This window comes from Triturus cristatus, chromosome 4_2, assembly GCF_964204655.1.
Source record: "Triturus cristatus chromosome 4_2, aTriCri1.1, whole genome shotgun sequence".
NCBI lineage: Eukaryota > Metazoa > Chordata > Amphibia > Caudata > Salamandridae > Triturus > Triturus cristatus.
Window position 1 is genome coordinate 373572248 of NC_140586.1, and position 26021 is coordinate 373598268.

Consider the following 26021-nt stretch of genomic DNA (forward strand, 5'->3'; position numbering starts at 1 on the left):
CAATCGGTCTTCCTGGGGGTTTTTTATCATGTTTGTGAATTTTTGGTAGCGTATAAAACGCCGGTATGGAGAAATCATTTTTGTTGAGATAGTCGAATTCTTTGGGGCTCAGCCATAGATTATCTCGTCCATTCTTTGTGAGCTCCAGAATCTTTTTTCTCACTCTATCGGTGGGATCTTTTGACAATTTAACATAATGGATCATATTACTTAGTTGGCTGAGAGCTTCAGAATCATAGTCTGTTTTATTTTGTATAATGATACTTCCCCCCTTGTCAGCAGGTTTGATAATAATATCCTCCCTGCTGGCAAGGGTTTTCAATATCAGATGTTCCTCTTTGGTGAAATTGTATTTCACATAATGTTTGTTTTTGAACATTTGTTCGATCTCCATCAGAACCACATTTTCAAAGGTAATTAGTTCTTTGGGCATCATGTTCGTCGCTGGATAGAAGGTTGACGGGCATCGCAGACCTGTGACACTATTCTGTGTAACAAATGGAGTTTTACTAAACATGTATTTTAGGCGAATTGTCCTAAAAAACTTATACAGTTCGACCTGTGTTGTAAACATATCATTTCTGTAGGTGGGCACATATGATAAGCCATGACTTAGTAGCTCAATTTCTTTGGTACTCAATGCATGATTAGATAAATTAAAGATAGGGACAATCTCAAGGTTTTGAGAATTAGAATTAGACATAATGGGAGGATTGTCCTGTTCCCTTTGTTCTACCATTCGTAGTACGTGTTCCTGGTCTGTCGGAATCCTGGGGTATATTGATTCCTGAACCACCCTCTCCTGGTGTTTGCGAGTTCTGCCTCTCTGTGAGTGGGGGCCCCTTCCTAAAAAAGAAGAAGAAGATGAAGGTGGCTGATTCTGTCCTCTACCGTATCTATAATTGGATGCACCTCCACGGCTGTTAGTATCTGAATACCTTCATGATGGAATCAAAGTAAAAAACTGAAAGCATTTCCTACTGAGGAGACTGCAGTACATGAGGAAATTAGGAAACTTCATAACAAATAAATCTCCCAAAATGGCCACCGGAGACAAAAGAGCCCGAATGTAGCCCAAAATCACCCAGATGTAGCCCAAATATAGCCCAATGACAGAAGTGTGCAAAACACTTATTATTTTGTGTTTTTGCAGTGTTATATAGCACAGACTTGTCAGGTATTGGAGTGCTTTACATGAGCATTGGTTACATCACACAAGAACAAATTCATTTTGGTTGTAGACATGGGGAGACTAAGTGATTTGACCAGAATCACAGAATGTCGAGCTGAAGCAGAAACTCCAACCTGGTCCCCAGTTGCAAAGTAACACCACATCCTCTCCCCTAAGTGCAACATTTAATCAAGTGGTCAACTGGATAAAAAAACATAAAGATAACAAATAATTTAAAAGTGCTTTGTCGCTATTTGAAAACTCAGAAAATATGTCCTTATTTTAGTCTTTTAGAGCACTAACCATAATTTTGATGCCAATAAGACCCTCTCATATATGTAATCTCTAAAGGAAATGGTCTAGGTGTTACAGTTATGATTACATCAAGATGACGTCGGGCGTTCCACACTTTTGTAATAAATATAGAATGTTAGCAATCTAGTTGTTCATTAGGATACTGTTGAGAGGCAGAGGCCAGGGGCACGGACTCCGAAAATTGAAGGCAGGTAGGAGGGTGCAAAGGCAACAATTTAACCACACTGAGCAGGCAGGAAGGGCTGTGGCAGCACAACAGACTATGGAGGGCAGTGGAAAGGGGGGCAGGGGCAACAAACCAACAATACAGGACTTGCAAGAGAGGCTGTGGCAATGTAATAGACCATTGTGGGCAGAAGGAAGAGGCAATGGTAGTACAACCATACATGCCAACAGACCCGATTCAGCCAGGAAACGTCCAATGTTTTTAAGCTCAAATGGGATTTATTTGATCTGTCTCCTGTCTACAATCTCCTCTTTTTCAATGTAACTCAAAGGGGAAAATCAACACCCCAGCTTTTTTTCAAATTCTCCCTCTTACCAAGTTCAAAATGTTCGCAAGTATGGTACATTGGATCATGGAAGGAAATGGGCTCGGGACATGGACTTGGATAACAGAGGACGGGAGGGACATGGAGAGGTGCACCAAACTGACCCTGCAGGGCAGGCATCAGGGTTTGCAGCAGCACAATACACCACACAGGGCATGCGGGACGGGAGTGCAGCACAACAATCCATAGAAAGCAAGAGGGAGGGGACAGGACCATGCACATGGACAACAGAGAACAGAGGGGCAAGAGGCAATGGTAGCTAGCTGACCATAATGGACGGACAGGAGAGAAAGCTGCAGCATAACAGACCATAAAGGGCAGGAGGGACGGATCAGGGGCATTACAATGGAACAGACAAGCCAGGAGGGAGGGAGTAGGGGTCTGCACATGTAAACAGAGGGCTGCGGGCAAGGGGGCAGGGCAGGAGCAGCAAGCTAGCCATGGAGGTCAGGCAGGATGGGCACTGGAAGCAAGACACACCATGAAGAGCAACAGTGAAACTGTGATGGCATACACACAGACCATGGAGGGAAGGTGGGAGGGGGTCAGGGGCAGCTAACTGACCACACAGGGAAGGTGGGAGGGGTCATGGCAGCACAGAAGACCATGCATGGCAAGTGGGAGGGTTAGTGGCAGCACAATGGCTATGATGGGCAAGAAGGAGGGTGCAGGGGCATGCACAAAGGACGATGGAGGATAGAAGGGAGGGTCAGGACCTGTGCACAGACAAGAAAGTTCAGGGGAAGGGGCCTCACAACAGACCGCACGGGGCAGGCAGGAGGAGCAGTTGCAGCACAACAGACCAGGGAGGGCAGAAGGGTGTGGCAGTACAATGGAACATGTGGACAGGATGAAGAGGATAGGGGCATGGCATGTGGACAGGCAGGGTGGAGGTGGCAGGGACAGGTTACAGTCATCTGACAATGCTAGGCAGGTGGGAGGGGAGTGGCAGCTCAACAGAACACTCAGAGTAGATAGGAGTGGCAGGTCCATGGAACATGGTGGGCAAAAAGGATGGAGCAGGGGCATGCACAAAGACATCGGAGGGCAGGGGGAAGGGGAATGGGGGCAGCAAGCTAAGCACAGAGTTTAAGCAGGAGGTCAATGATGGAACATAGAATTGGGCAATGGAGGGCAGGAGGAGTGGACTGGTACATCATACTAAATTGAGGGCAGTGGCAGCACATCAGACCATGCATGGTAGGAGGGAGGAGGCTAGTCCATGGATTCACACAACAGAGGATAGGTAGGAGGGGGATGGGGCAGCAAGCTAACTGTTCAGAGAAGGCGGGTATTAGGAGCTTTATTGTTTTTAAAACGTGTGTCTGTGTGAACTACTTAAAATATGAACAAGTATGCAGCATAATCTCACTTTTATTCAGGAAGAAGAGGACGTTTGTGACTGTGACTCCGGGCTCTCTTCGCAGAAACACCCCCTGACCCTCCACCCCCTATCGCAAAATGTAATGCCCGTGAAAAGGGTAGGTGAACACAGTGTTATATAGAACATAGTCCTGAGAGCACGATTGAAAATGAAAGCTAGATATAGTGAATGGTATAAACTATGCACCAAAAAGTGTGATATAAGATGAACCGGGCGTGAAATATAATATGCAATACATTGTGCGCAATGACAGATTAATTGGAGAGCGCGAGATAGCACAGGCACTAGCGCGTGCTATGCGATATGCGCCTTGGAGTGTAATATGCACAGGGCAGTGTTGTGTAACCTAACTAGTCTCTAAGGTTGTAATATAAAATATGTGCTGGGGAGTGTAACGTTGCATATGCACTGTGACAAAGATATGGATCCCAGATTGTAATATGTATGGCATAGCACTGTGCGTTATAACATAGGCATCGAGGAAGGCACGTTAGATGGGGCAATATAACCCGTGCGAAGACAAGTGTGGCATGACATATTCACGGGGTGGTGTTACAGTGCACATGGGCTAGAGAGTGTCATAGCATATGCACTAGCTAGTGGAATACAACACAGAGGTGTGTGGCACTCAGCAGGCAATGGTGGGTGTAACACAGCATTGGGCTCTGCCAGGAGCGCGCTGTGACTCTCAAGTGAGGTTCGTTCCCTTTCCAGAGAGTAAAATAAAAAGTATTACACATCCGGCAGTGGATGTGTGTTTTATTAATCATGAGGGGGGTTTCTTGCATAGTTTTGGTCGAATTTTTGTCGAATCCCCTTTGAATGGCTTGGTGTGCATGTGTATTAAATGTGCCCGTCAATAGCTACCCATGTTTGTATAAATAAACAACAAGGGTGTCTACCGGGATTAGGCACGGTAGGGCATCAGACATGTCAGAGCTTCACTAGTGGTGTAAATACATTCCACGTGGATTCATTGTATGCATAGTCGCCTTTTAATGAATATAACGCAAATCGTCATGGTGATAGGTACGTACGGTTTGTCCAGCATGTCCTAGGTGTGTCTATAAATATATATTTTTTTAAAATAATAAAAAACAGTGGCCGGCCCTGGGGATTGGGGTCAAAAAAATATAAATAGGAGACAGGCCCTGGGGGATGGGGTCATCAGGGCCAATAAATTAGAATAAGAAGGGGAACCACACAGCCCCCCTTCTTAAAAAATTAAAATAAATAAAAGACTGGCATCATGCCGGAGGCGACGCCCCCTCCTTGCAGCACTCTGCAAACGCGCCCCCTGGCGAGTTGTAAGTTGAGGAATTAATTCCTCTTCAATACTGAGGGTCCCTGAGGGCCAACTAGCCCAACAGGCATCTCCAGTATGCGCCAGGGAGCTGCGCTGCAGACAGGTGTTCTGAGGCCAAGCCCCTTTTTACACCTCTCTGCAACGCAGCTCTGTGGCGCTTACTGGAGGTACCTAGTGATCTAGTTTGACCCTAGGGACCCTTAGGATTCAAGGGGACTTAATCTTTCAACTCAGAACAGCCACAGGGCGCGTTTACACAGTGGTGAAGGGAGGGACGGGGCCTAAGGTGACGTGTGCAAACACGCACTATGGCACGTTTTAAATTGGGGATATAATTTCCCTTCAATACTGAGGGCCCCTGGGGGCTAACTAGCCCACCAAGTGCTTCCAGTAAGCGCCACTGAGCTGCATTGCAGAGAGGTGGTCCAGGCCGTGCCACTTTTTACACCTCTCTGCAACGCAGCTCTGTGGCACTTACAGGAGGTACCTAGTGGGCTAGTTGGACCCTAGGGACCCTCAGGATTCAAATGAACTTAATCTCCCAACTAAAAACGGACACAGGGCGTGTTTACACAGTGGTGAAGGGAGGAGACGGGGCCTGAGTTAACGTGTGCAAAAACGCCCTGTGGCCTGTTTTAAGAGGTAGTTTTAATCCCCCTGCCCTATTATATACTAGGGGCTTACAGAGGAGGTCATGCTAATCACAGGGGGACCCCAACGCATAATGTTCCCTAGTGTATGTAGGTGTTTTCACTGTATTCTAAGTGTCTTTTAACATAGCACTGGCTCTAGGACTGGTTAGTCAGACTCAGTTACCACCAGTATCCGTCTGAAAAAGTTGAGGGTACAGGATGATTTTGAAACAAGGCTTCTTTCTGCTCTTCTTTTTGTTCTTTCTGCACGTTATCCTTCTTCCTGCACTTTTCTTCGTCTTTGAGGACTTCTGTTGCTTCTTTCTGCACTTCTTTTTTTTCTTTCTGTGCATTTTTTCTTCTTTCTTCACATGTCCTATCTCTGTAGGCATAGTTAGAAATTAGCATTTAAAAAACATTTGAAATTCACAGAAAAAACCATAGGTTTCAGGCACGTTATAGTTAGGAATTAGCATTTAAAAAGCCTCAGAAATTCACTGAAAAAACCATAGGTTTCAGGGGTGTTATAGTTAGCTGGACTTTTCACTTGTACAAAACCATTGAAATTCCCCCGTTATAGTTAGTTCAGCTAACTATAACTCGCGCGCCCGCAATGCACTGCTGATGACGTCACATATTACATCACTCATGACATGGTCAGTGACATCACTCATGACATCACTGATGACATCTCAAATGACATCACTGATGACATCACTGATGACATCATCCTTGTGATAGAGTGGCAGACCTCCTCTCACCCTAATATAACCTTTGATACACACATTCAAAAATAGAGACTAAACTTTTCAAAACAATGGACATACCAATACCAGTTACAACACCCTCTTCAGTAATTCTAAGATCCACATACACATCCACTCATTCACCAACAGTCCTATACAGTCACTCATACATGTACTCACTCATCATATGTACTCATACACCTATACATCCTGTTACACAATGCCACTCATCCATAGAGTTACTCACACACATAGTCACTCATGCTAATAAAGAATCAAACATACATTTACTTGCATATACAGTTATACACACACCACCACACTTACTTCTACGGAAACTTACACATACATAGGGCCTCATGTAGGTAAATAAATTTTACCGGTTCTTAAATACCGAGCCGTACCGAATCGGTAAATTAGAATCGGTAAGTTATATGTAGGTAAAAATTCGGTAACAGTTACCGATTCGGTAACATTCGGTAAATACGAATCGGAATTCACCGATTCGGTAAATACCGAGGTGATAATTACCGATTCGGAAAATACCGAGGTGGTATCTACCGAATCGGAAAATACCGAGGTGGTATCTACCGATTCGGAAAATACCGAATCGGTACGTACGGATTCGGTAAATAACATCACATGACTTGACGAAACAGCTAATCCTGTGCAACGACAGCCCACCCAACCAGGAACTGCCCACACCCAGGCAGGTGTACACAATTAGCCGAAGTGGCCACACCCAGGCAGGTGTACATAATTAGCCGACCCTGGAGAGGCCTGGAGTGCAGAGGAGAGGCAGGGAGCAGTTGCATGTGCGAGCGGGAAACGAACAGCATGTCCAGCCAGAGAACACAGAAAGACGGAGGGGAAAGGAGGAGGAAGCTCAAATTCAGCCCCAAGGAACTCCAGGTGCTGGTGGAGGAGGTGGTGAAGCAGCACCAGAAGCTGTTTGGGAGGCAATCCCTGCAAGTGCCTGAGGCCGAAAAGCGCAACATATGGCTGGCCATCCAGGCGCAGGTCAATGCAGTGGGAGTGACCCACAGGGACATTGAGGTCCTCAAAAAGCGCTGGTATGACCTGAGGATTGTGACCAAGAGGAAGATGGGCGACATCCAGAAGGAGGCCAGCCAGACCGGAGGTGGAACCAACAGGGCACCTGCCATCACCGAACTGGAGGAGCTGGTGGCGGCCACACTCGAGCAAGAGAGCGTCGTGGGTCTTGGGGACGCCGACAGCTCTGCCAGAGCCGCAACACACCAAGGTAAGACGAAAGCACAGCAATGTAGCCTCCCCTACCCCTATCCCACATCCCCCATTGTGAAACGAGAATCACACTGCAGTCCACACGTGTCAGTGCAGACAGGCAATGCATTCCGGGAGATGTAGTCAGGGCAACACTAACCATGACGTAAATGTCACAGGGCAACAAGGCATGTCACGCACTCGAGGCACAAGGAGACAGAGGACAGATTGGAATGTGAAATGATTTATTGTGACGCTTGCAATGCAGCCCTTCGGGGACACTGAGCCAATGTTGTTTTTCTGTCCACAGATGTGACATCATGCAGTACAGGGCATGCTGCAGGGGAGACGGCACACCGGCCACAAAAATCACCTCTAGCCAGCACGAGTTCAGACCAGGGAGCAGGCCCACTTGCAGCCGCACCACCTACGCAGCCAGCCTCGCCGCACACAGAGCCAGCATCACCTCACCGAGAGCCAGCATCACCACCACCAGAGCCAGCATCGCCACTCATGTTCGATTCACCGGCCACATCTCCGCTTGCAGGTGTGAGAATGAGGAGGCGTCCAGCAGCCAGGCTACGAGCCTTAGACACCTCGTCAGACGACAGCATGGGCCCAGAAGACCGCACCGGGCCCCAGGAAGGGAGCCATCCCACTGTGCCCCACACCTCACAGGCAGCACAGACGGGAGCAAGAGGGAGCGGCAGGTCGCGTGTCCAGAGTCCACCAGCACCCACTGACGGCCATGGTGTCTTCTTGGGGCTCGAGGGCCAAATGTTGAAGCAACAGCGCCTGCAATCAAAGGCAGTTATGTCAGTCCAGAGGCACATGCGGGTGATGAAGACAAGCTTAGTCAACATGGACACAAACATTGGCGGCATGGCTGCGGGCATTCGGGACATGTCCCAGTCAATCCAGCAGTTGTGCAGCAAATTAGATGCTGACATCGAAGCACGGCGCCGGGAACGCCAGCGAAGGGACACTACCAGCAGGGCACTCAACCGTCTGGCAACTGCGACTTCCCTACTTTGCCGGCGCTCTGTGACGATGCAGGAGGGCCTAACACAGTGCTGCAGCGACCTGTCTCGGGGGATGGTGCAGGTGACAAGTGCACTAGGGGTGCTATTGAGTAGTCAGGCGTCGACAACTGCTGCAGGGGATGCTGCGGAGAGCATCGACACCAGCAGCAGCATCACACCCCCCGTCCCCGAAGCACGCAGGAGCAGCAGGCGGCTTGGGGTTGGCTCTAGTGAGGATGCACAGGCCGTGCAATCCACCACTGCAGCGCGTATGCGCAAACATTGATGTGGCCCTGCTTATCCACTTGCCATTGGGTGACGTAACCCTGGACATACTCATTGTATAGATGGCATATTGCCAGATTGGCCTGTTCATGTGTTCATGGCGTGGTGCCACATTAAACTACGTCATGACTTCTCACAACTCGCTGTGTCCCCTCACTTACTCAGAAATAGTTGCATGTGATCTCTGCCCGTCTCTCTCTCCCATCGACTGCAGTTGGCACTCTAGCTGCGCTGCCCTCTGGCTGGCCTGACTCATCCTCGTTGTCCTCAAAATATGTTAGTTCCACATCTGTACCTTTTTTCGTGGCAAGGTTGTGCAGCATTGCACAAGTGGCAATTATCTTGCAGCAGGTGATGGGTTTGTACTGGCGTGCGCCTCCGCTCTTGTGGAGGCAGCGGAACCTGCTCTTCAGTAGTCCAAACGTGCGCTCCACCACATTGCGTGTAGATTTGTGGGCCACGTTGTATCGTCTCTCACTCTGGGTTGCTGGGTGTAGGTAGGGAGTGAGGATGAATGACCGGCATGCATATGCACTGTCGCCTGGATGAGTAAAAGGGAACCATCAGTTACATGCCTCTATACACTCTGATTTGCAGGTTTCAAGGGGCGTCACTGTTACTTACCTAGCAGGTATCCCTCTCCGAATTCTCCGGCACTCAGTCGTGTGTAGATCCCACTGTTCTGGAAGATGTAAGAGTCGTGGGTGCTCCCAGGAAACTTTGCAACAATATCTGTGATGATGTTCCCTGCATCACAGATCACCTGCACATTGATGGAGTGGGTGGACTTCCTGTTCCTGTAGATGTGCTCTGTATCAGCTGGTGGACAGATTGGGATGTGTGTACCATCAATACAGCCGATGACATGGGGGAACTGTGCCATGTGATAAAAGTCTGTTTTTGTTTTCTGCAGTGCAGCCTGTGTGTTTGGGAAGCTTATGTAGTGGTGCATTCTCTGCATCATGGCATCCAGGAACTTCCTGAAGAAACGGGACAGGCAACTCTGGGATACACCACCCACCGCAGCTGTCACCACCTGATAACTGCCGGATGCCAGTAGATGTAGGCTGCAGAGCACCTGCACATGTGGTGGTATGGCGTGCGCCCTTCTTGTTGGCTGGTCCAGGAGTGGGTGCAGGTCCCTTATCAGGTCCATGATGGTTTCGGGGTGTAGCCTGTACCTCTCATGTATCTCTGCATCAGTCAGCTGGAATAGTGTGATGCGCTGTCTGTAGATTTGTTCCTCCCGTCGCCACACCCTCAGTCCTGCTGCCTGTAGACGTAGGCGCCTTGCAATGACGTACATGGCGGCCATGTTGTCCACGCTGTTGCATTTTGGGATTGCTTATGTGCATTGTTGATGGTTACCACCTGCTTTCCATCCGTGTTAATTACCGACTCTTATTTACCGATTTTCCTGGATTTCTTAATTACCGACTGCTCCTACATGTCATTTTAAATTTTTACCACTTCATATTTACCACTTCATATTTACCGATTCGTTAATTATGTATTCGGTAAATATGAATCGGTATTTTAGAATTCGGTAACTATGAATCGGTATTTACCGCCTCATATTTACCGAAAAGTGGTTTTTGGACTCCTACATCTCACTTGTCTGAATACCGGTCGGTAACGGCATATTTACCGAAAATCGGCCGTTACCGACCGGTATTTCGCTATCTACATGAGGCCCTTAGTCTTTTAAACAATCACTTATAGAAACACATACTTATTCATACAGAAACTCTTTCAATCTCTCACTCTCACATATACTCACTTATATACACCAATAGTCACATATACTAGTTTAAAACATATGTAGTTACTCATAAAGACACTATTGAGACAGTCATTCACTCACTAACACACCCATACACACACTCATCCACCCATACAGTCCTGCACACATGCTGTCTTCAACACATACAAACAGTGAGTCACTCATTCATGCAACTATGCACTACGTAATACCCCCCACCGAACCATACAGACACTCAGACTGATACTCAAAAAACCAACTAATAACCTATATAGACACCCATGTAGCTACTCACCAACCCATGCAGCCACTTATACACAAAGTGAGAGACTGATACAGATATTTACATATTTAAACAGTACTCACTAAGCCATGTATTCACTATGATACACTTAATCAGTCAGTTACACAATCAATTTTTCAAAAACAAATCATCCATTTAAACACTTATATACCCATTTATTCTTCCATCGACCTTGAGATATACATATATAAAACATATTTAATTTTCAGAAAAACACACATTCACTGGATGATGTCATCAGTGATGTCATCAGTGATGTCATTTGAGATGTCATCAGTGATGTCATGAGTGATGTCACTGACCATGTCATGAGTGATGTAATATGTGACGTCATCAGCAGTGCATTGCGGGCGCGCGAGTTATAGTTAGCTGAACTAACTATAACGGGGGAATTTCAATGGTTTTGTACAAGTGAAAAGTCCAGCTAACTATAACACCCCTGAAACCTATGATTTTTTCAGTGAATTTCTGAGGTTTTTTAAATGCTAATTCCTAACTATAACGTGCCTGAAACCTATGTTTTTTTCTGTGAATATATATATACATATATATATCTCCAGTTACCACTCCAGGGTGTATCCAGGCACCAGAAAGAGAAACGGACAACTGCAAACAGCTGATTTTGTTTGACTTGATGGCGTTTATTTTTCAGTTAGCAGTGCAATTCGGTCATATATATGTGCCAGTAGGTAGTTATAGTTAGGAACCTATTTTCCATAGGAAAAGCATTTTTTGATTTGCCAATATCTTTGGCGCCGTTTGACGAATCTTCGCGAAGGTTTCAAAACTAATGGAGCGCTCTGGTCAGCTCCTGTCTTGAAAGTTTCGGGGTGATTCACCAAGCGGTGGCAAAGAAAAAAGGGGTGTCCCAAAACGCATTTTCCCCATGTTCATTTCCATAGGAAAAATAGGAACAGGCTACAGCCCAAACTGCTGAATGGAATTATTTATTTATTTTATTTATTTATGGTTTTATAAAGCGCGTAGTCACCCAGTGGGTATCCCAGCGCTGAACCTTTTTTTACTCGCAAGGGGGTTTGGTCAGTAGAAGTGACAGCTTAGGGGAAGAGTAGGGTTTTGAGGGATTTTCTGAACCGAAGGAGGTTGGGTTCCGCTCTGAGGCTCAGAGGGAGTGCATTCCATTTATTTCCTGTGTTGACCGAGAAACGGCGGCCACCTATGCGGGCCTTTTTCACCTTGGGAATCGTAATGAGGTTTCCGTGCTCCGAGCGGAGAGCTCTGGTGGGTCTATAGGGGGTGATCCAGTTGTTTAGTATGGGAGGGCCGGTGTTGTGTAATACCTTGTGGGCGAGACAAAGGGCCTTGAAAGTGACCCTTTCCCTGATAGGGAGCCAGTGCAGCCTCCTAAGTGCGGGTTTGGCAGATGATCTAGCCGGGGTGTTCGTTAGGAGTCGGGCTGCGGCGTTTTGAGCTTTTTGCAGAGTCTGAAGAGTGGATTCTGGAGAGCCCAGGTAAATGGCATTGCTGTAGTCCAGCCTGGATAAAATTAGGCCCTGGATCAGCATGAGACGCGGCTGGAAAGGTAGTAGCGGGAGAACCTTCCTGCAAGATTTAAGTAGACCGTAGCATATGCCGGCCGTCTTTCTTGCCTGTGTCCTGAAGGTAAGATTGGTCTCCAGCCACACTCCGAGACTCTTGACCTCCTTCTTGGGAGTGGGGGGTTCACCCATGCAGGCAGGCCAGATGTTAGAGGGGAGGTTCGTGGTTTTATGTCCTAGGAGCAGGATCTCCGTTTTGGAGCCGTTTAGTTTCAAAGCAGAGTCACTCATCCACTGATGTACGTTGGAGAGACAGTCGTGGAGATTAGAGGGCTCTAGCTTGGGGTGGGAGAGTGTCACCACCAATTGTGTGTCGTCAGCATAGCTGACGATAGTGACTCCGAAGGGAGAGACGAGTTCCTCCAGTGGGGCCATGTAAACGTTAAACAACGTGGGGCTCAGGGATGAGCCCTGAGGCACGCCGCACTGGAGGGGGATGGAGGGGGAGCGGCTTTCGCCTTCCCATACTTGGTAGGAGCGTCGAGAGAGAAAGGACGATAGCCATTTCAGCGCTCTGTCTTTGACCCCAATATTCTCCAGACGTTGGGTTAAGACCTGGTGGCTGACCGTGTCAAAGGCCGCGCTTAGGTCTAGGAGGACCACTGCCACTGATCCTCCTGTATCGATGATTTCCCTAGTTCTTTCTACTGCTGCGAGGAGAGCAGTGTCCGTGCCCTGACCTGGTCTAAAGCCTGTTTGTGAGTCGTTGAGGAGTTGGTTTGACTCTAGGTAGTGCGACAGTTTTTTATTCGCAAGTTTTTCGGCGACTTTACCTATCCAAGGAAGGAGTGAGATAGGTCTGTAGTTGGAAAGGTCTGCTGGGTCAAGCGACGGTTTCTTGAGAAGCGCTTTGACGACAGCCTCCTTCCAGTTTGAAGGGACCTCTCCCTGTTCCAGCGAAATGTTAATGAGGGCTGTCAATTGGGGAACTATGGTCAGCGGGATGTTTTTAGCGAATCGTATGGGGACTGGGTCGCTAGGGGCTCCGCTCTTGATTGTGGTAAGTATAACACTTATTTCCTCTTCTGTAACTGGGCCGAGCGACTCCAAAGAGGGCTTGTCGGGAGGGGGTCGCTGCTCCTTGGCTCTCTCTATGGAGTCTGAGTTGGCGGTCGGGAGGGAGGTGAGGATTTTTTTAATTTTTTCGTCAAAGAAGGTGGCCAACTTGACGCATTTTTCCTCCGCTGCTTTGGGGTCCATGGGTTTCTGTGGGGGGTCAGGGACATGGAGGAGTTCTTTGAGAATGGAGAAAGTCTCCTTGGATGAGCAGGAGGAGCCTTTTATTTTTTCCTCATAGTAAGCCCTTTTGGCGTCTTGTAGGGCACGTTTATATGCTTTCATTGAGAATTGATAAGCGCTTTTCTCTTCTATGGACTTGTTTTTTCTCCAAGTGCGTTCTAACTTTTTGCATTCTTTTTTAAGGGCAATGAGGGCGGGTGTGTACCAGGGGGCGGGGTTGATTCTTTTAACATGTTTTAGAGTGTTGGTCAGTGGGATGAAGCTATCTAAGGGTCGGACTAGCCAATCCGTGAATTCTCTGTCCGCGGTGTTTGGATCCGTGGATAGGGGGCGATGGTTTCACGTAGTTTGGCCTCCCATTCCTCTGGTACTAACTTGTGCCATCGTCTGGTTAGTATCCTTGTTTTTTGTTTGAGCGCTGGTGTCGTTTCGAGTGACCAGTGCTCCAAATTTGTCAAGAAGGTAGCCCTTGGTTCAGAAAGAGACCTTTTTTTAAATGGTGTAAATCCTTTCAGTAGTTTCAGAGACATTAGAAAAAGAAAAATATCGATTTCTGAGCACCGAGGAGGGTTCGCGAACCCTCCCGGGCACGAGCGTCACTCTGATTGGCTGCCAACACTCCTAACCAGGAAGTGTTGGCAGTCATCTTGTGACTCGGTAGAACCGAGTCACAAAATAAGGGTGAAAAAAAGACAAAAAACAAGAAAAGGGGGCAGGGTAGATACACCCTGACCCCCTAGGCCTGCTCAAGGGGTCCCACAAGGAACCACAGGGCCAAAAAAAGCTTTTATTTTTTAAAAAATCGGCTGGGGTCACGAATCCAGCCGAGAAAAGAAAAAAAAATGAAGCACGGGCTCCCGCGCTTCGTTGTATTTAAGCCCCCGGGTGGGCCAGGTCCCGGGGACATGCTTAATTATGGGGCAGGGGCCTGTGGGGCCCCATGCAGCCCTAGGGACCGCCACCTCCCCGGAACATTATTTAAGATGTGCGTGGGGCTCGTGGCCTCCCGCAGCCCCGGGGACTGCCACCTCCCCAGGGCATTGTGCAAAAGGTGTGGGGGGGCCTCGACTCGATGCTTCAGCTGCAGCGGCGACACACTTTACGCGATGCGATGACAGCGGCCTTTGCAGCGACACTCTTCTCCGACGTTTGCGAGATGCTTTTGCTCGATGCGATGTTGAAGCGGCGACACCCCTTTACACGATGCGACGACAGCAGCTCCGATGGCGGCACGCTTCTCCGTGGATGCGAGGCGCTTTACTTGAAGCGGTGCAATGCGACAACTATGATGGCTGCGATGGCGACACGCTTCTTCCTCGATGCAAGACTATTCTCTTGATGCGGTGCAATGCATCAGCTACGATGGCTGCGCTGGCTACACGCTTCTTCGGTGTTGCAAGACACTTCCTGGATGATGCGAGACGCTTCCGCTCGATGCGATGCTGCAGTGGCAACACACTTTACGAGATACGACGACAACAGCTCCGACGGAGGCACGCTTCTCCTTCGCGCTTCCAGCTCCTTGCGACACGCAGTTCCTCAGAAGGCCAACAACAGCAACAGGCACTTCCAAAAAACTCTGGGGAGCTGGGTGGTGAAGTCTGTTGTTCCTGAGACTTCAGCAGGAGGCAAGATCTTTTCCAAGCCCTTGGAGATCATTCACAAGTTGAGCAAAAGTACACACAAAGTTCCTTTCTCCTCTCTTTGGTAGTAAGGCAACCACTGCTGGCCAATCCCCCAGGTTCAGGGATAGTTTCCTCCTCAGCTTCTTCTGGTTCCTCCCTCAGCAGAGGTTCTTCTTGTTTTCCCAAAGTAATCTAAATTCTTGGGATCAGGGTCCCAATACTTATACCCCAAAATCCTTTGTCCTCTGAGGGCAGAGGGGCCTTTGCCCAGTCCAAACCAGTTCCTGAGCACTCTTTTTACCAGACTTCTCCTTTCTTTTCACAGTGTAGGGCAGAGACATCAGACGCCCCACAGGAGGTGGAACCAGCATTGTGGAAGGCAAGTACAGCCCTGGAGCACTTTGTTGACAGGATTCCTTCTCTTCATTCACTGTGCAGGGCAGAGACATCAGCCGCTCCCCAGGAGGTGGAGCCAGCATTGTGGAAGGCAGGCACAGCCCTAGTCAGGTCCCAGGTGCAATTCCTCCCACCCATCTAGATGCAGAACTCTCTATTCACCACTGGGACACCTCACCCTGTATCCTGGAATTCCCCAGCCCTGTCACTCAAAGAACCCAGACAAAGGAATACACAGCCTAACAGAGGCAGGTTTGAATGGTTAGACAAGAAAATGCCTACTTCCTAAAAGTGGCACTTTCAAACACAGAACGTTAAAACCAACTTCACTAAAAGATGTATTTTATCATCCTCAGGCATACTAAATTTGAATTTCTACCATGTTCTCTGAGTCAGTTAAGATTATCAGATGTAATAACCAAACTGCCCATTCTGGCCTATGGAGAACAGGTAGCCTTGCAATAGTGAAAAACGAAAATGGCTGTAATTCACTATTAGAACATGCCACACACACTAGGGCATGTCCTACCTTATCCTTACAATGCACCCTGCCTATGAAGAAAAGGGAAAGTTTAGGGACTGGCAAGTGGGTGCACTTGCCTAGTCAGCATGACAGTACCAGACTGCACGCAGGCTCTGCAATGGCAGACCTTAGACACATGTTTACAGGCTGCTTCTGTGGCAAGCCCACCAGCCGTATTTGGAATTACAAGCCCTGGGCACTCCATGTGCACTGTGCTAGGGTCTGACAAGTAAACCAAACCAACCAATCATGGAATCACAATTCATACATCAATTTACAATAGGGAACACTTGCACTGTGGCACTGGACAGCAGTGGCACAGTGCCCTGAGCAACTAACACCAGCAAAAATACATGAGGCAACAGCGAAAAATGGAAGGGAGACCCACGCCAATGTGCCAGGTCTAACATTGACCAACATTGAATTCATATACTTTTATTTTTTCATCACAACGGAGACAGTATGATCGAATATGTAGTATTTATTGACATCTTCAAAAACCAGTTGTACGCCAATCCAGGCTTTATACAGAGGTACGTCCACATCGATCACATTATGAAGTTGACACGCTTTATAAATACCCAATGCATTTCAAGCCTTCTTGGCTCTTCGTCAGGGGCTACTAGAACAAATATGAAAAGCAGTTTAAGTTCACTTGTAATTAAAGTTTGGATGTTGAAAACACCGGCTATATACGGCGAACTCATTAACAAATCCATATCCTAATTAAACATAATTCAAATCCTCTTGATTATTACCCAATATATCTCCCAGTACCACCCACAACTGAGATTGCCCACAATATTCTACAAGCTTACAAAACTTCGTGCCATCCTCTTCACCAAAAACACATTATCCTACTCATGAGTCCTCCCCTATTGTGCTACCCACCTCAACTACCCTCCTTATCCATATCCCAGATTTATACCTTTCATAAAACGGTCACCCTCAGGACTCTGGACCCCCTTACTATACTCCGTTAACACGCTGCTTCTAACGAACTTCAGTCTGAATTAACAGCTATGTTCACTCTCCCTTCTAACAAGCTGACATCATGTGGCTCAATTTCCCAGCTACTCTTCCCAATTAACTCCGTAACTGTGATTACCCACAATATTCTATAAGCACACAGGACATCGTGCCTCTCATTTCACCACAAAACACATTATCCTATTCATGAGTCCTCCCCTATTCTGCTCCCCTTTCACTCTACCACCTCAGCTACCCCTCCCTGTCCGTGTCCCAGTTCCTTACCTTTCAAAAAAAGTTCATGATCAGGACTCTGACCCCTCTTTCTATACTCCGTTAACACACTGCTTCTTCCTTCTTCCGATCATTAATCCAAATTAACAGCTGTGTTCCCTCTCCCTTTTAACAAGCTGACATCATGTGACTCGATTCTCCGGCTCCACCTCACAATGACCTCAATAACTCTGCCGAAAGACTCTCACTCCCATAATCCACCTCTCTCTCAACTACTAAATCATTTGCATGCGTGTATAACAAACTAGTGTATGCTCATTTAGGATACCCAAGCATCCCCTTACCAACAAGTTTTGTTACAATACCAATACGATTTGTAATCTAAATGTGTACAATAAACCCAAAATGGTGCACTTAAAAAATACGTGCGCATTCTCTGCATTATTAATAGCTAATTTTGAGTGCCAAATAAACTGAAAAAACAAGAGAAATCCCGGTTCATGACTGCCATATAAATCAGCTTAAACAGTTCATATTAAATGTCCAAGAGTTGGCATTTTCCTGCACTTAGAACTGTGTGCCTGCATCCTGTCTCTTATACATGTCTGCAGTGGGTGATAGCCGGGTCTTTGGCAGTCCCTCAAAACAGCCACATACAAATGGAGCTTAGGTGTGACTGATGGGCCATCCATATCCTGATGGGCCACCATGTGCAGGATAGGCACTGCCTCACACTTGAATAGACATCATCCTGTACCCAAACAAAGGACTGCATACCCCGTGTAGTGAGTCTGGAGCCAGAGCAGAGGGAGGACCTCTTTGCACTTCAAAGCCCCTCTTTGAAGTCGTCTCCACTTCAAAGGAACAATTGGATATAAGTACTGGGTCTCTGACCCTACCACTTCAGACACTTCTGGACCTGTGAAGCAACTCTGCCAGGAGGACCAGGAGGAATGACTGCTGTGCTGCTACAAGGACTGCCACTTGGCTGGACTGCTTCTCTGCAAGGTTCATCTGCAGACATGTACAACATACCAATCAACTTTCATCACACTCACAGCCCAACACAGTTGCAGCCATCAATATTTATAGATCAAGATAAATACACCCATGCATACACACCTACAAACTGAAATACACAGAGACCAATTGATGTTTACTCATCCATGCACATAGGACAAGAAAAATATGTTATGCTGATTGCTTGCATGGTGATTTATGCAGCTTTACCTCATACCAATGATTGAAGGAGTAATTTGTAGCCAACTTTATTGCGTCTTGTTGACAGAAAAAAAGTATGAGAGGAAAATAGACTGATGGACATCAGAAGCAGAAAAGGGGTTAAGAACTTACTCAAAGGCATGAGGAAACATGGCATTACAGCTAGTCAGGAGTAATAAACTGTTGGGCAGATGCCGAGCTGAGTCAGTCAAAGCCAGGTACCCTTATCAAAAGGCCAACACAAAGAAGGTGACACATACAGACAACAAACAACCGGGCACACACACAGCCCACACAACACATAGCTGAGTAGGAAGGTACACATAGAAGGACATGTGGACTAACAGATAGGGATTTGTTTAATTGCAACTTTTCTCTCTTGGTTGAGGTGTAGGCATTGTCTTACATATAGACTAGAGACCTATATATGCGGCTGATACTTCTTTGTAACTTGTTTTACGTGAGGCACTCTACTATCCGTGTGGTCATGATCTCATCACATAAATACCACATAAATACCACAATCAAATAAAAAATAAAAACATTAAAACTAAAAAGGAAAGATGGATTGTGACTCTACTGACTACTTTCCTAGTCCGAATTGTTTATATTATGACTGATAGTATATCTATATAAACTGTCCTTATCGTTATTGTATATACTCTTTCTCCTTAACTCCTCCTGATGGTTATAATTTAAACATGTAATTGTTCAATCTTATGTGTTCCCTTTTTTTCTTGTCGTTATGTAAAGCAATTCAATTCTCGTAGGGCTTGCATACACTATTTAAAACTACTAAATGTAAAAATAATTAAATACATCAAATTTGAGTTGGTGACCCATTGGTGCCAATGCCTAATCAATTCTTAGTCTTTTTTAAGTGAAGTCGCTCCTAATACTTGATAGAATTCTTCAATCTCCATGCCCATTCAATCATTGTCCTACTTGAACTGATCACCTACCTCTTTGATATGATCAGTCGTGATGTGCACTGCCAATTAAGCATCTTCCTATGTTTAGGACCGACATGGCAAACAGGTTTGTCAGTTCAATTCAGTCCACGCTAAAGCCCAAGACGATGTACCTGTTATGGATTTTCTTTTTTTACTAATAATTGTCTTTAAATGTTTTAGATCACTGAACCAAATGAATACTACAACTCCCAGAATGCATTACTTTGTTAAATGAAAGACCAGCACGACACAAATAACATGAGGTTCAGCATACAGGAAAAATCTCACTAAATATTCATTTATTTTCATGTTGCTGAATTCCATTAAAAAATCCTAGAAAATGTTACACGTTGATTTGGCAACTTCTTTCACCGTGCAATCAGTGTTTTGATATATTATTTTCTGACTTATTAATTAGATGTTTTGCAATTTGTCAACAGTAACAGCAACCACTACACAATCTGTTTTAATTTTACAAACAATGTGTATTTATGTACTTATGTTTATCTTTCTTTCTATTACTTTATTTCCATACAATTACCTTTTAGGAATATGTGTTACCATAGATTGCCACATGCCTATTACAACAAAAGCCTTAGTCATACAAATGCCATTTTACCAATAGTTCTTTATACTACAGCCCGTGGTACAAAAAAAGAAAGTGAATTACAACGTGAGAAATAAAAACTCCTTCCTTGAGCCGTGACACTTACATACTATAGCAATGTTACATTCCAGCCACCAGTCTGTTCTTGTGTGCTGTGAGGAATAATTTGCCATCAATCGGGCAAGCGCCCTTATGCAAAACTTAAAAAACATAGAACAAGCAACTGGTACCAGCGAGAGAGTGAAGCAATTCACAGCTGAGATGGAAAATGAGAAGGCGCAAATGATTTTGCTCTACTGGAAATTAAACTAGAAAGTCTGGGGTAAATAGGTTTCGTTTAAGAGGTTTGCTACCAGAATTTCAATGTCAGAAAATCCTCCGACATAAATATTGTGTGCTGAATCGCATCTACAAAAATAGCAACCGATCGAAGTTAATAGAAAATCTACCCGCAATAGGATAACATTTTTGTGAACAATATTTAGGACAAGATATTTATAGCAGACGATGTTGGTGTGTAAGATCTTCTGAAATATAACTGTTTAAGATTGCTAGCTGCTCAAAGTCATTGTTCTAGATTTAAATTCAGTTTGAGGCGTCATATGATCATGAGCCATTAAGATAGGCAGTTCTTAAATCTCTATTTCTCTGTGTCTGTGTTCAGTGCATCAGTTCTTATTGAGTTAACAATTGGCCGCAATCTTATCGATCAGTAATGCAAGTGTCTTCTCTTTAGGTTACAGTGGCCTTGATCAGCCTGTTTGAAACTATGCTGCTGAGTTATCTGAGCTACAAGGTAAGCATTATTACAAAACTATTTAAGAAAAGGATTATTGACAAGCAACTATGTTTGCAAAGAATGTTATTTAGTGTGATAAATTGCTGGCTAGCACAGAACACATTTAAAACCACCACATCACTGCAATGCTGCTATCCTCGCCGAAATAACGGGAGCGGGGTAAGTCTCCCTTATCCACATTGGGGCAGATTTATGAGCCCCTTGCGCCACTTTTGCGTCACTTTTCCCATGTTAAAAGTGACGCAAAAGTGGCGCAAGGGGCTCATAAATCTGCCCCATTGTCTTTTTTTAAATCTGAAATGAGACTACTAATACTGGAAGAGGAAGTTGTTCTAGAAGATCAGGAGGACGCCTCCTTCTGTGAACAAGAAAGAATGAAGGCCTCTGGAATCGAAGAAAGGTATTGGGCTCGTATGGAGGGGTGCAGTCAGCAGGGTAACATAAGGCAATTCGTTCTTGCATTGTTGGGACAGCAACTTATCAACTGCTTCATCTCTCACCCCCATGTGTAAGGTGATAGAGTAGCTGGGGTCGGAGCCACCACCAAACTAAGGCTCACCTGGCTGGTGCTCATACCCCTTTGAGAACCTTTGAGAACTTGAGAGGGTTTTGATGCATGAAGCCCCCGCTCAATATTTTGCCTTTGTTGGATCTATCCAATAGTTGGAATCTGGGCCTTTCACAGTCTCAGTAGTTTCTGCTCAGGTTGCCAGCCTAGATTGCTCCTCCACTTCCTTCCTCCCTCATAGGGTGTATTTAATCAGTAGTAGGCAGTGTCCCTGCCTTCATAAAAAATATAAATAAAAAATACAATCAAATGGTGCATGTACACTGCGTATGTCTCCAATTCCCATTCTTGCCCTACTGGTTCCTTTTACTCATGTGACAGCACCTCTGCCTGGCACATGTCACTATATGGATAACTGAGCCTTCTCTGACTGCCCCCTTTTTGTGGTAAAGCCATACAACGTCCTGCTGTCCCTGTGGCTAAGCTAACCCTCACCCATCACACCTCCAGGCACTGCGAATCACATGTTGATGGTCAGCAGGCACAAAATGAAAGAACTTACAATATAGGCTCAAAAGTAAGTAAGTATTATGCTTATAGAGGGCACAAATGCCGAGGCGTCTAGGCGCTGTAACAGGACACTGGTTTAGCACAGGAGGAGTGGCTTACTTCTGCCTTGTAAATAGCCACGTCAATTTCCTGAACCGAGGTCTGGAGGGTTGGAGTCTGATGTCGTCTGGTAATTCATTCCATAACCTAGACGCACGATATGTCAGGCTTCTACCTCCCCAACTGGCTCTTTGTATTCTGGGTACCTGGACTAGACCTTTGTTAGCCAATCTAAGATTACGCCGAGGAGTTTACTGCAGAAATAATTTCTGTATGTCAGGTGCTCCTCCGCCAAACTGGGCTTTGTGTACCAGGCACAGAGCTTTAAATTTGATTCGCTGTTGCACCTGCAGCCAGTGGAGGGTTTTAATGCTGCCAGAGATGTGATGGAACTTTGGGATGTATATTCTAGCTTCAGCATTTTGCAAAGATTGTAGTTTGGACAATTGGTGCTTGTTAATGCCCATAAAGAGGGCATTGCAGTAATCAATCTGTGAAAGGATCAGAGCAACAACAACTGATATCCGTAGTTCCGGGGTGATGAATGGAACATTTTTCTGTAGGACTTTTAGTTGAAAGAAGCAGGCTGATGTAAGCTGATTCATTTGGCTTGAGAAACTTAGTTGATTGTCCAACAAGATTCCTAGGTTCCTGGCTTTTCCTGCGGGTACTGGGCATTGACCTGCCTCTGTCGGCCACCATTTCTGGTTCCAGAGGGATGCTCTAGTCTCATCACTTCTGTTTTTCCCGTATTTAGTTTAAGGTAATTCTGGTGCATCAAATCCATAATGTGTTTTAGACAGCTATGGAATTTCCCAGCGATGGTGTCTGCATTTGAAGAGATGGAAATGACGAGTTGCGTGTCGTCAGCGTACAACACCAAAGAGAACCCATGTCCTCTGGTTAGCTCAGCCAGAGGTGTCACATAAATGTTGAAAAGTGTTGGGGACGGAGCTGACCCCTGGGGAACTCCACAGGGAAGGGACAATCTCTCTGATTGATAGTTGTCCCAGCACACCCTTTGTTCCTCAGCCTCGAGGAATGAGGCCAGAAGTTTAAGAGGTACCTCAGTGATTCTCATTGCCTTCAGCCTTTGAAACAGTACCTCATGGTTCACTGTATCAAATGCGGCTGGAAGTTCCAGTAGGTTTAGAATGGCCTTTCTTCCGCTATCCAGTTGCCTATGTATTTACTGGGTGGCCATAATTAGGGCTGATTCAGTGGAGTGGTGCTGTCTAAAGCCATGTTCAGAATGGTCTAAGACATTATTAAACTCCAGGTAGCCCACTAAGTCTTGATTCATAGATGTTTCCAATATTTTAGTCACTAATGGTAGACAAGATATGGGCCGATAGTTTTCAACCACAAGGGGATCCATGGATGGTTTCTTTAGAATTGGCCTGATACATGCCTTCTTCCAAGAAGAGGGGAACATTCTTGAGCTCATGATGTTATTTAGAAGTGGGGCAAGTTTGTTACTGATTTTATTTGAGACCAAATGTATCGTAGCTGGCAGGCAAGGGTCTGTTGGGGACCCAGATTTTGTTGCAAGTAACAGGTAATTTTTTCTCTCCGTAGATAGAGGGGTAAACCTGCTTAACTGACTTGCCGTGGCTAGCCTGTTTAAGCTAGCTAGCTCCAATGTGCTGGTACTACAAAGGCTTGGGGATTTCCCTATCAGTTCATTATAGATCAGCTGTACTTTCGTCTGGAAGAAGCATGCCATCTTGTCAAAGAAACTTTGGTCTGGAACAAATTGATTTTCTTGATTTAGTTTGGATAGTGCCGTGACCGTCTTAAATGCTATCTTGAGGAGTTTTTGCCCCATCGATTTTATTAGTAAAGTAGATCTCTTTTGCATTTTAAGGGCTTCCTTGTACTCCTCTAAGGCGAGTTTATAGGGCAATTTACTCTGTTTGCTACAATCTGCTCTCCAGCCCCTCTCTAAGTGCCTACACCTGACTTTTATGGCTTTAAGAGCTGGATTGTACCAAGGGGCAGAGGCCCTTTTTTGCTGTTGTTTGTTTAATCTTAACGGGGCCAACTGATCAATGTCTGATCGGATCCATCCATCCAATTTATCAGCTGCCTCTTTCACATCAGGCCCTGGTAACGGTGGAATTATATCCAATAGCTCTATTAGCTCTTCTCGCCTGATTTTATGCCATGGCCTAAATTTAACAGGAGGCAAAATTGTTAGCTGTAACCTATCGTTCTCCTGTTAAGTGAGTTTGAAGAAGATGGCATTGTGATCTGACCATGTTAGTGGTAGTATTTTTCCGATTGAGATTCTAGGGTGACACAAACGCTCTCTCAAACACTCGTCCTATAAGATGTAGCTTGCTATCCTTGTTGGTAAGTTCTTCAGTGCCACATATGGGGGTGGCAAGGACTATACAAATGTTAAAATATAATATAAAACAATACAATGCACTTGTATGTACACCGTTGACTGAAACATCCCTTTCGGCATGAGATAGTGTAACAGGATTGTCCTCATTTAGAAAGGCTCGGAAAATTTGCTGAAATTCTGAAAGCTACTAAATACCTGAGCACGCTCAGTACTCTTCGTATTACTACAAAATAACCCTTAAAGGCCAAATAACTTGCAAAAATAGATTTGTGCAAGTTTTTCTGCATTTATTGGTGTTTGGTGCGAACCTCGCATTTATATACAGTGATACATTATTTTACATTGGTAAAAGTTAAATGTGCTATGATTATTTTAATGCACATTTAACATTAATCCAATGATCATTATTTCATTTGAAGCTGATTTGGTTTATATTTTGAGGCTTGAGTCTTAAGACTTCCTCGAACCACGACATATATATTTTACAAATTTTACATCAATTTTGCATTAGTATGTAGATCGAACAATCATTGTAAAACCATGTAGATCAAACAATCATTGTAAAACCAACATCTGCTTCATGCAACAGACAGCAGAAACTAGCTGGTGCCAGTACCAGTCAGTTTTTGAAACATCAGGACAATATTTCTTTGGACCACTGCAACTGTTCGTAATCAGAATCCTAGAGCTGTAATAAAATGGAACAATTTTGAGGTGTTTGGATAGATTTTACCCATTCCGTGCGATCAGCTGGATTCTAGAAGTGTTTATTTTTAATGTCTTTATAGAGAGCTTGCAAAGGTAGATAGCACATCTGAGGGAAACAACATGCTACAAGTATGGATGTGCTCATGGAATGTCTGCATAAACACTGAAAGCCACAAGGACAGTTTGCTAAAACATATTCGGCTCTTTTTGTAATATTTGTACTGTAAAAATTAGACCATGTTAACTTTGCATTTGCTCTTCATCAGAGAAGGAGCTATCTACCAAAGCATATGGCTCTCACATTGAGCACTGTGGTAAATCAAGTGGTCCTACCACAACTCTCTAACACCATTACCACAAACTTGGACTGGTCTGTGTATTTGACTCAAGTAATTCCAATGACCTGGCCATGCTAGGTGACCTGATGAGAACAATAGACATTAATGCATGGAAGATATCAATCTTGACAGACAGAGTACATAACTCTGTTGTGCAGGCATGGCTCCCACTTATGAATAGAGTATGTCCTCATTACATCCTCACTGCTCCTTGATGTTTCCAGGTGTGAGATACTTGAATGATCCCTCTCGAACTACGCTCCAAGTCTCCAGTCCATGGAATTTGGCCTTTTAGCTGCAGCACACGAAGCTTGGTCAGGGAACACCAGGGAACAGCTGAAAAGAAAGGGGTGAAGGACCACATTAAAATCTATCTCATGGAAGACATGGGCTCAAGCTCTTTGGTACAGACTTACTGGTCGGTCTTGAATGTGTCTAAGGGAGGACAGATGATGTGAGATTCAGCCGTCCCAAAAAATGAAGCAGATTGAAACTGTCAAATATTGAGGCCCCCTCCTGATCATTGTCTCGTGTCTACACACCACACCCTACGGATCATAACCTTAGAGAACTGGAGAAAGCACAAGAGCCTCTTCACTTCTTCAATGAACTGCAGAGGCCCTAAACTCTCTTTACATCCCAAAGGTCAAATGTGCA

The 26021-nt window shown here is 45.5% G+C and overlaps 1 protein-coding gene across 1 annotated transcript in view; it reads left to right on the top strand.

Moving 5' to 3' along the window:
* LOC146833914 (potassium channel subfamily T member 2) overlaps positions 1–26021 on the top strand; it is a 1568236-nt gene that overhangs the window by 417634 nt on the left and 1124581 nt on the right. The window contains exon 6 of the mRNA XM_085599924.1: positions 20786–20845. Coding sequence (XP_085456050.1) covers positions 20786–20845 — 60 coding nt within the window. The remainder of the gene's footprint in view (positions 1–20785; positions 20846–26021) is intronic.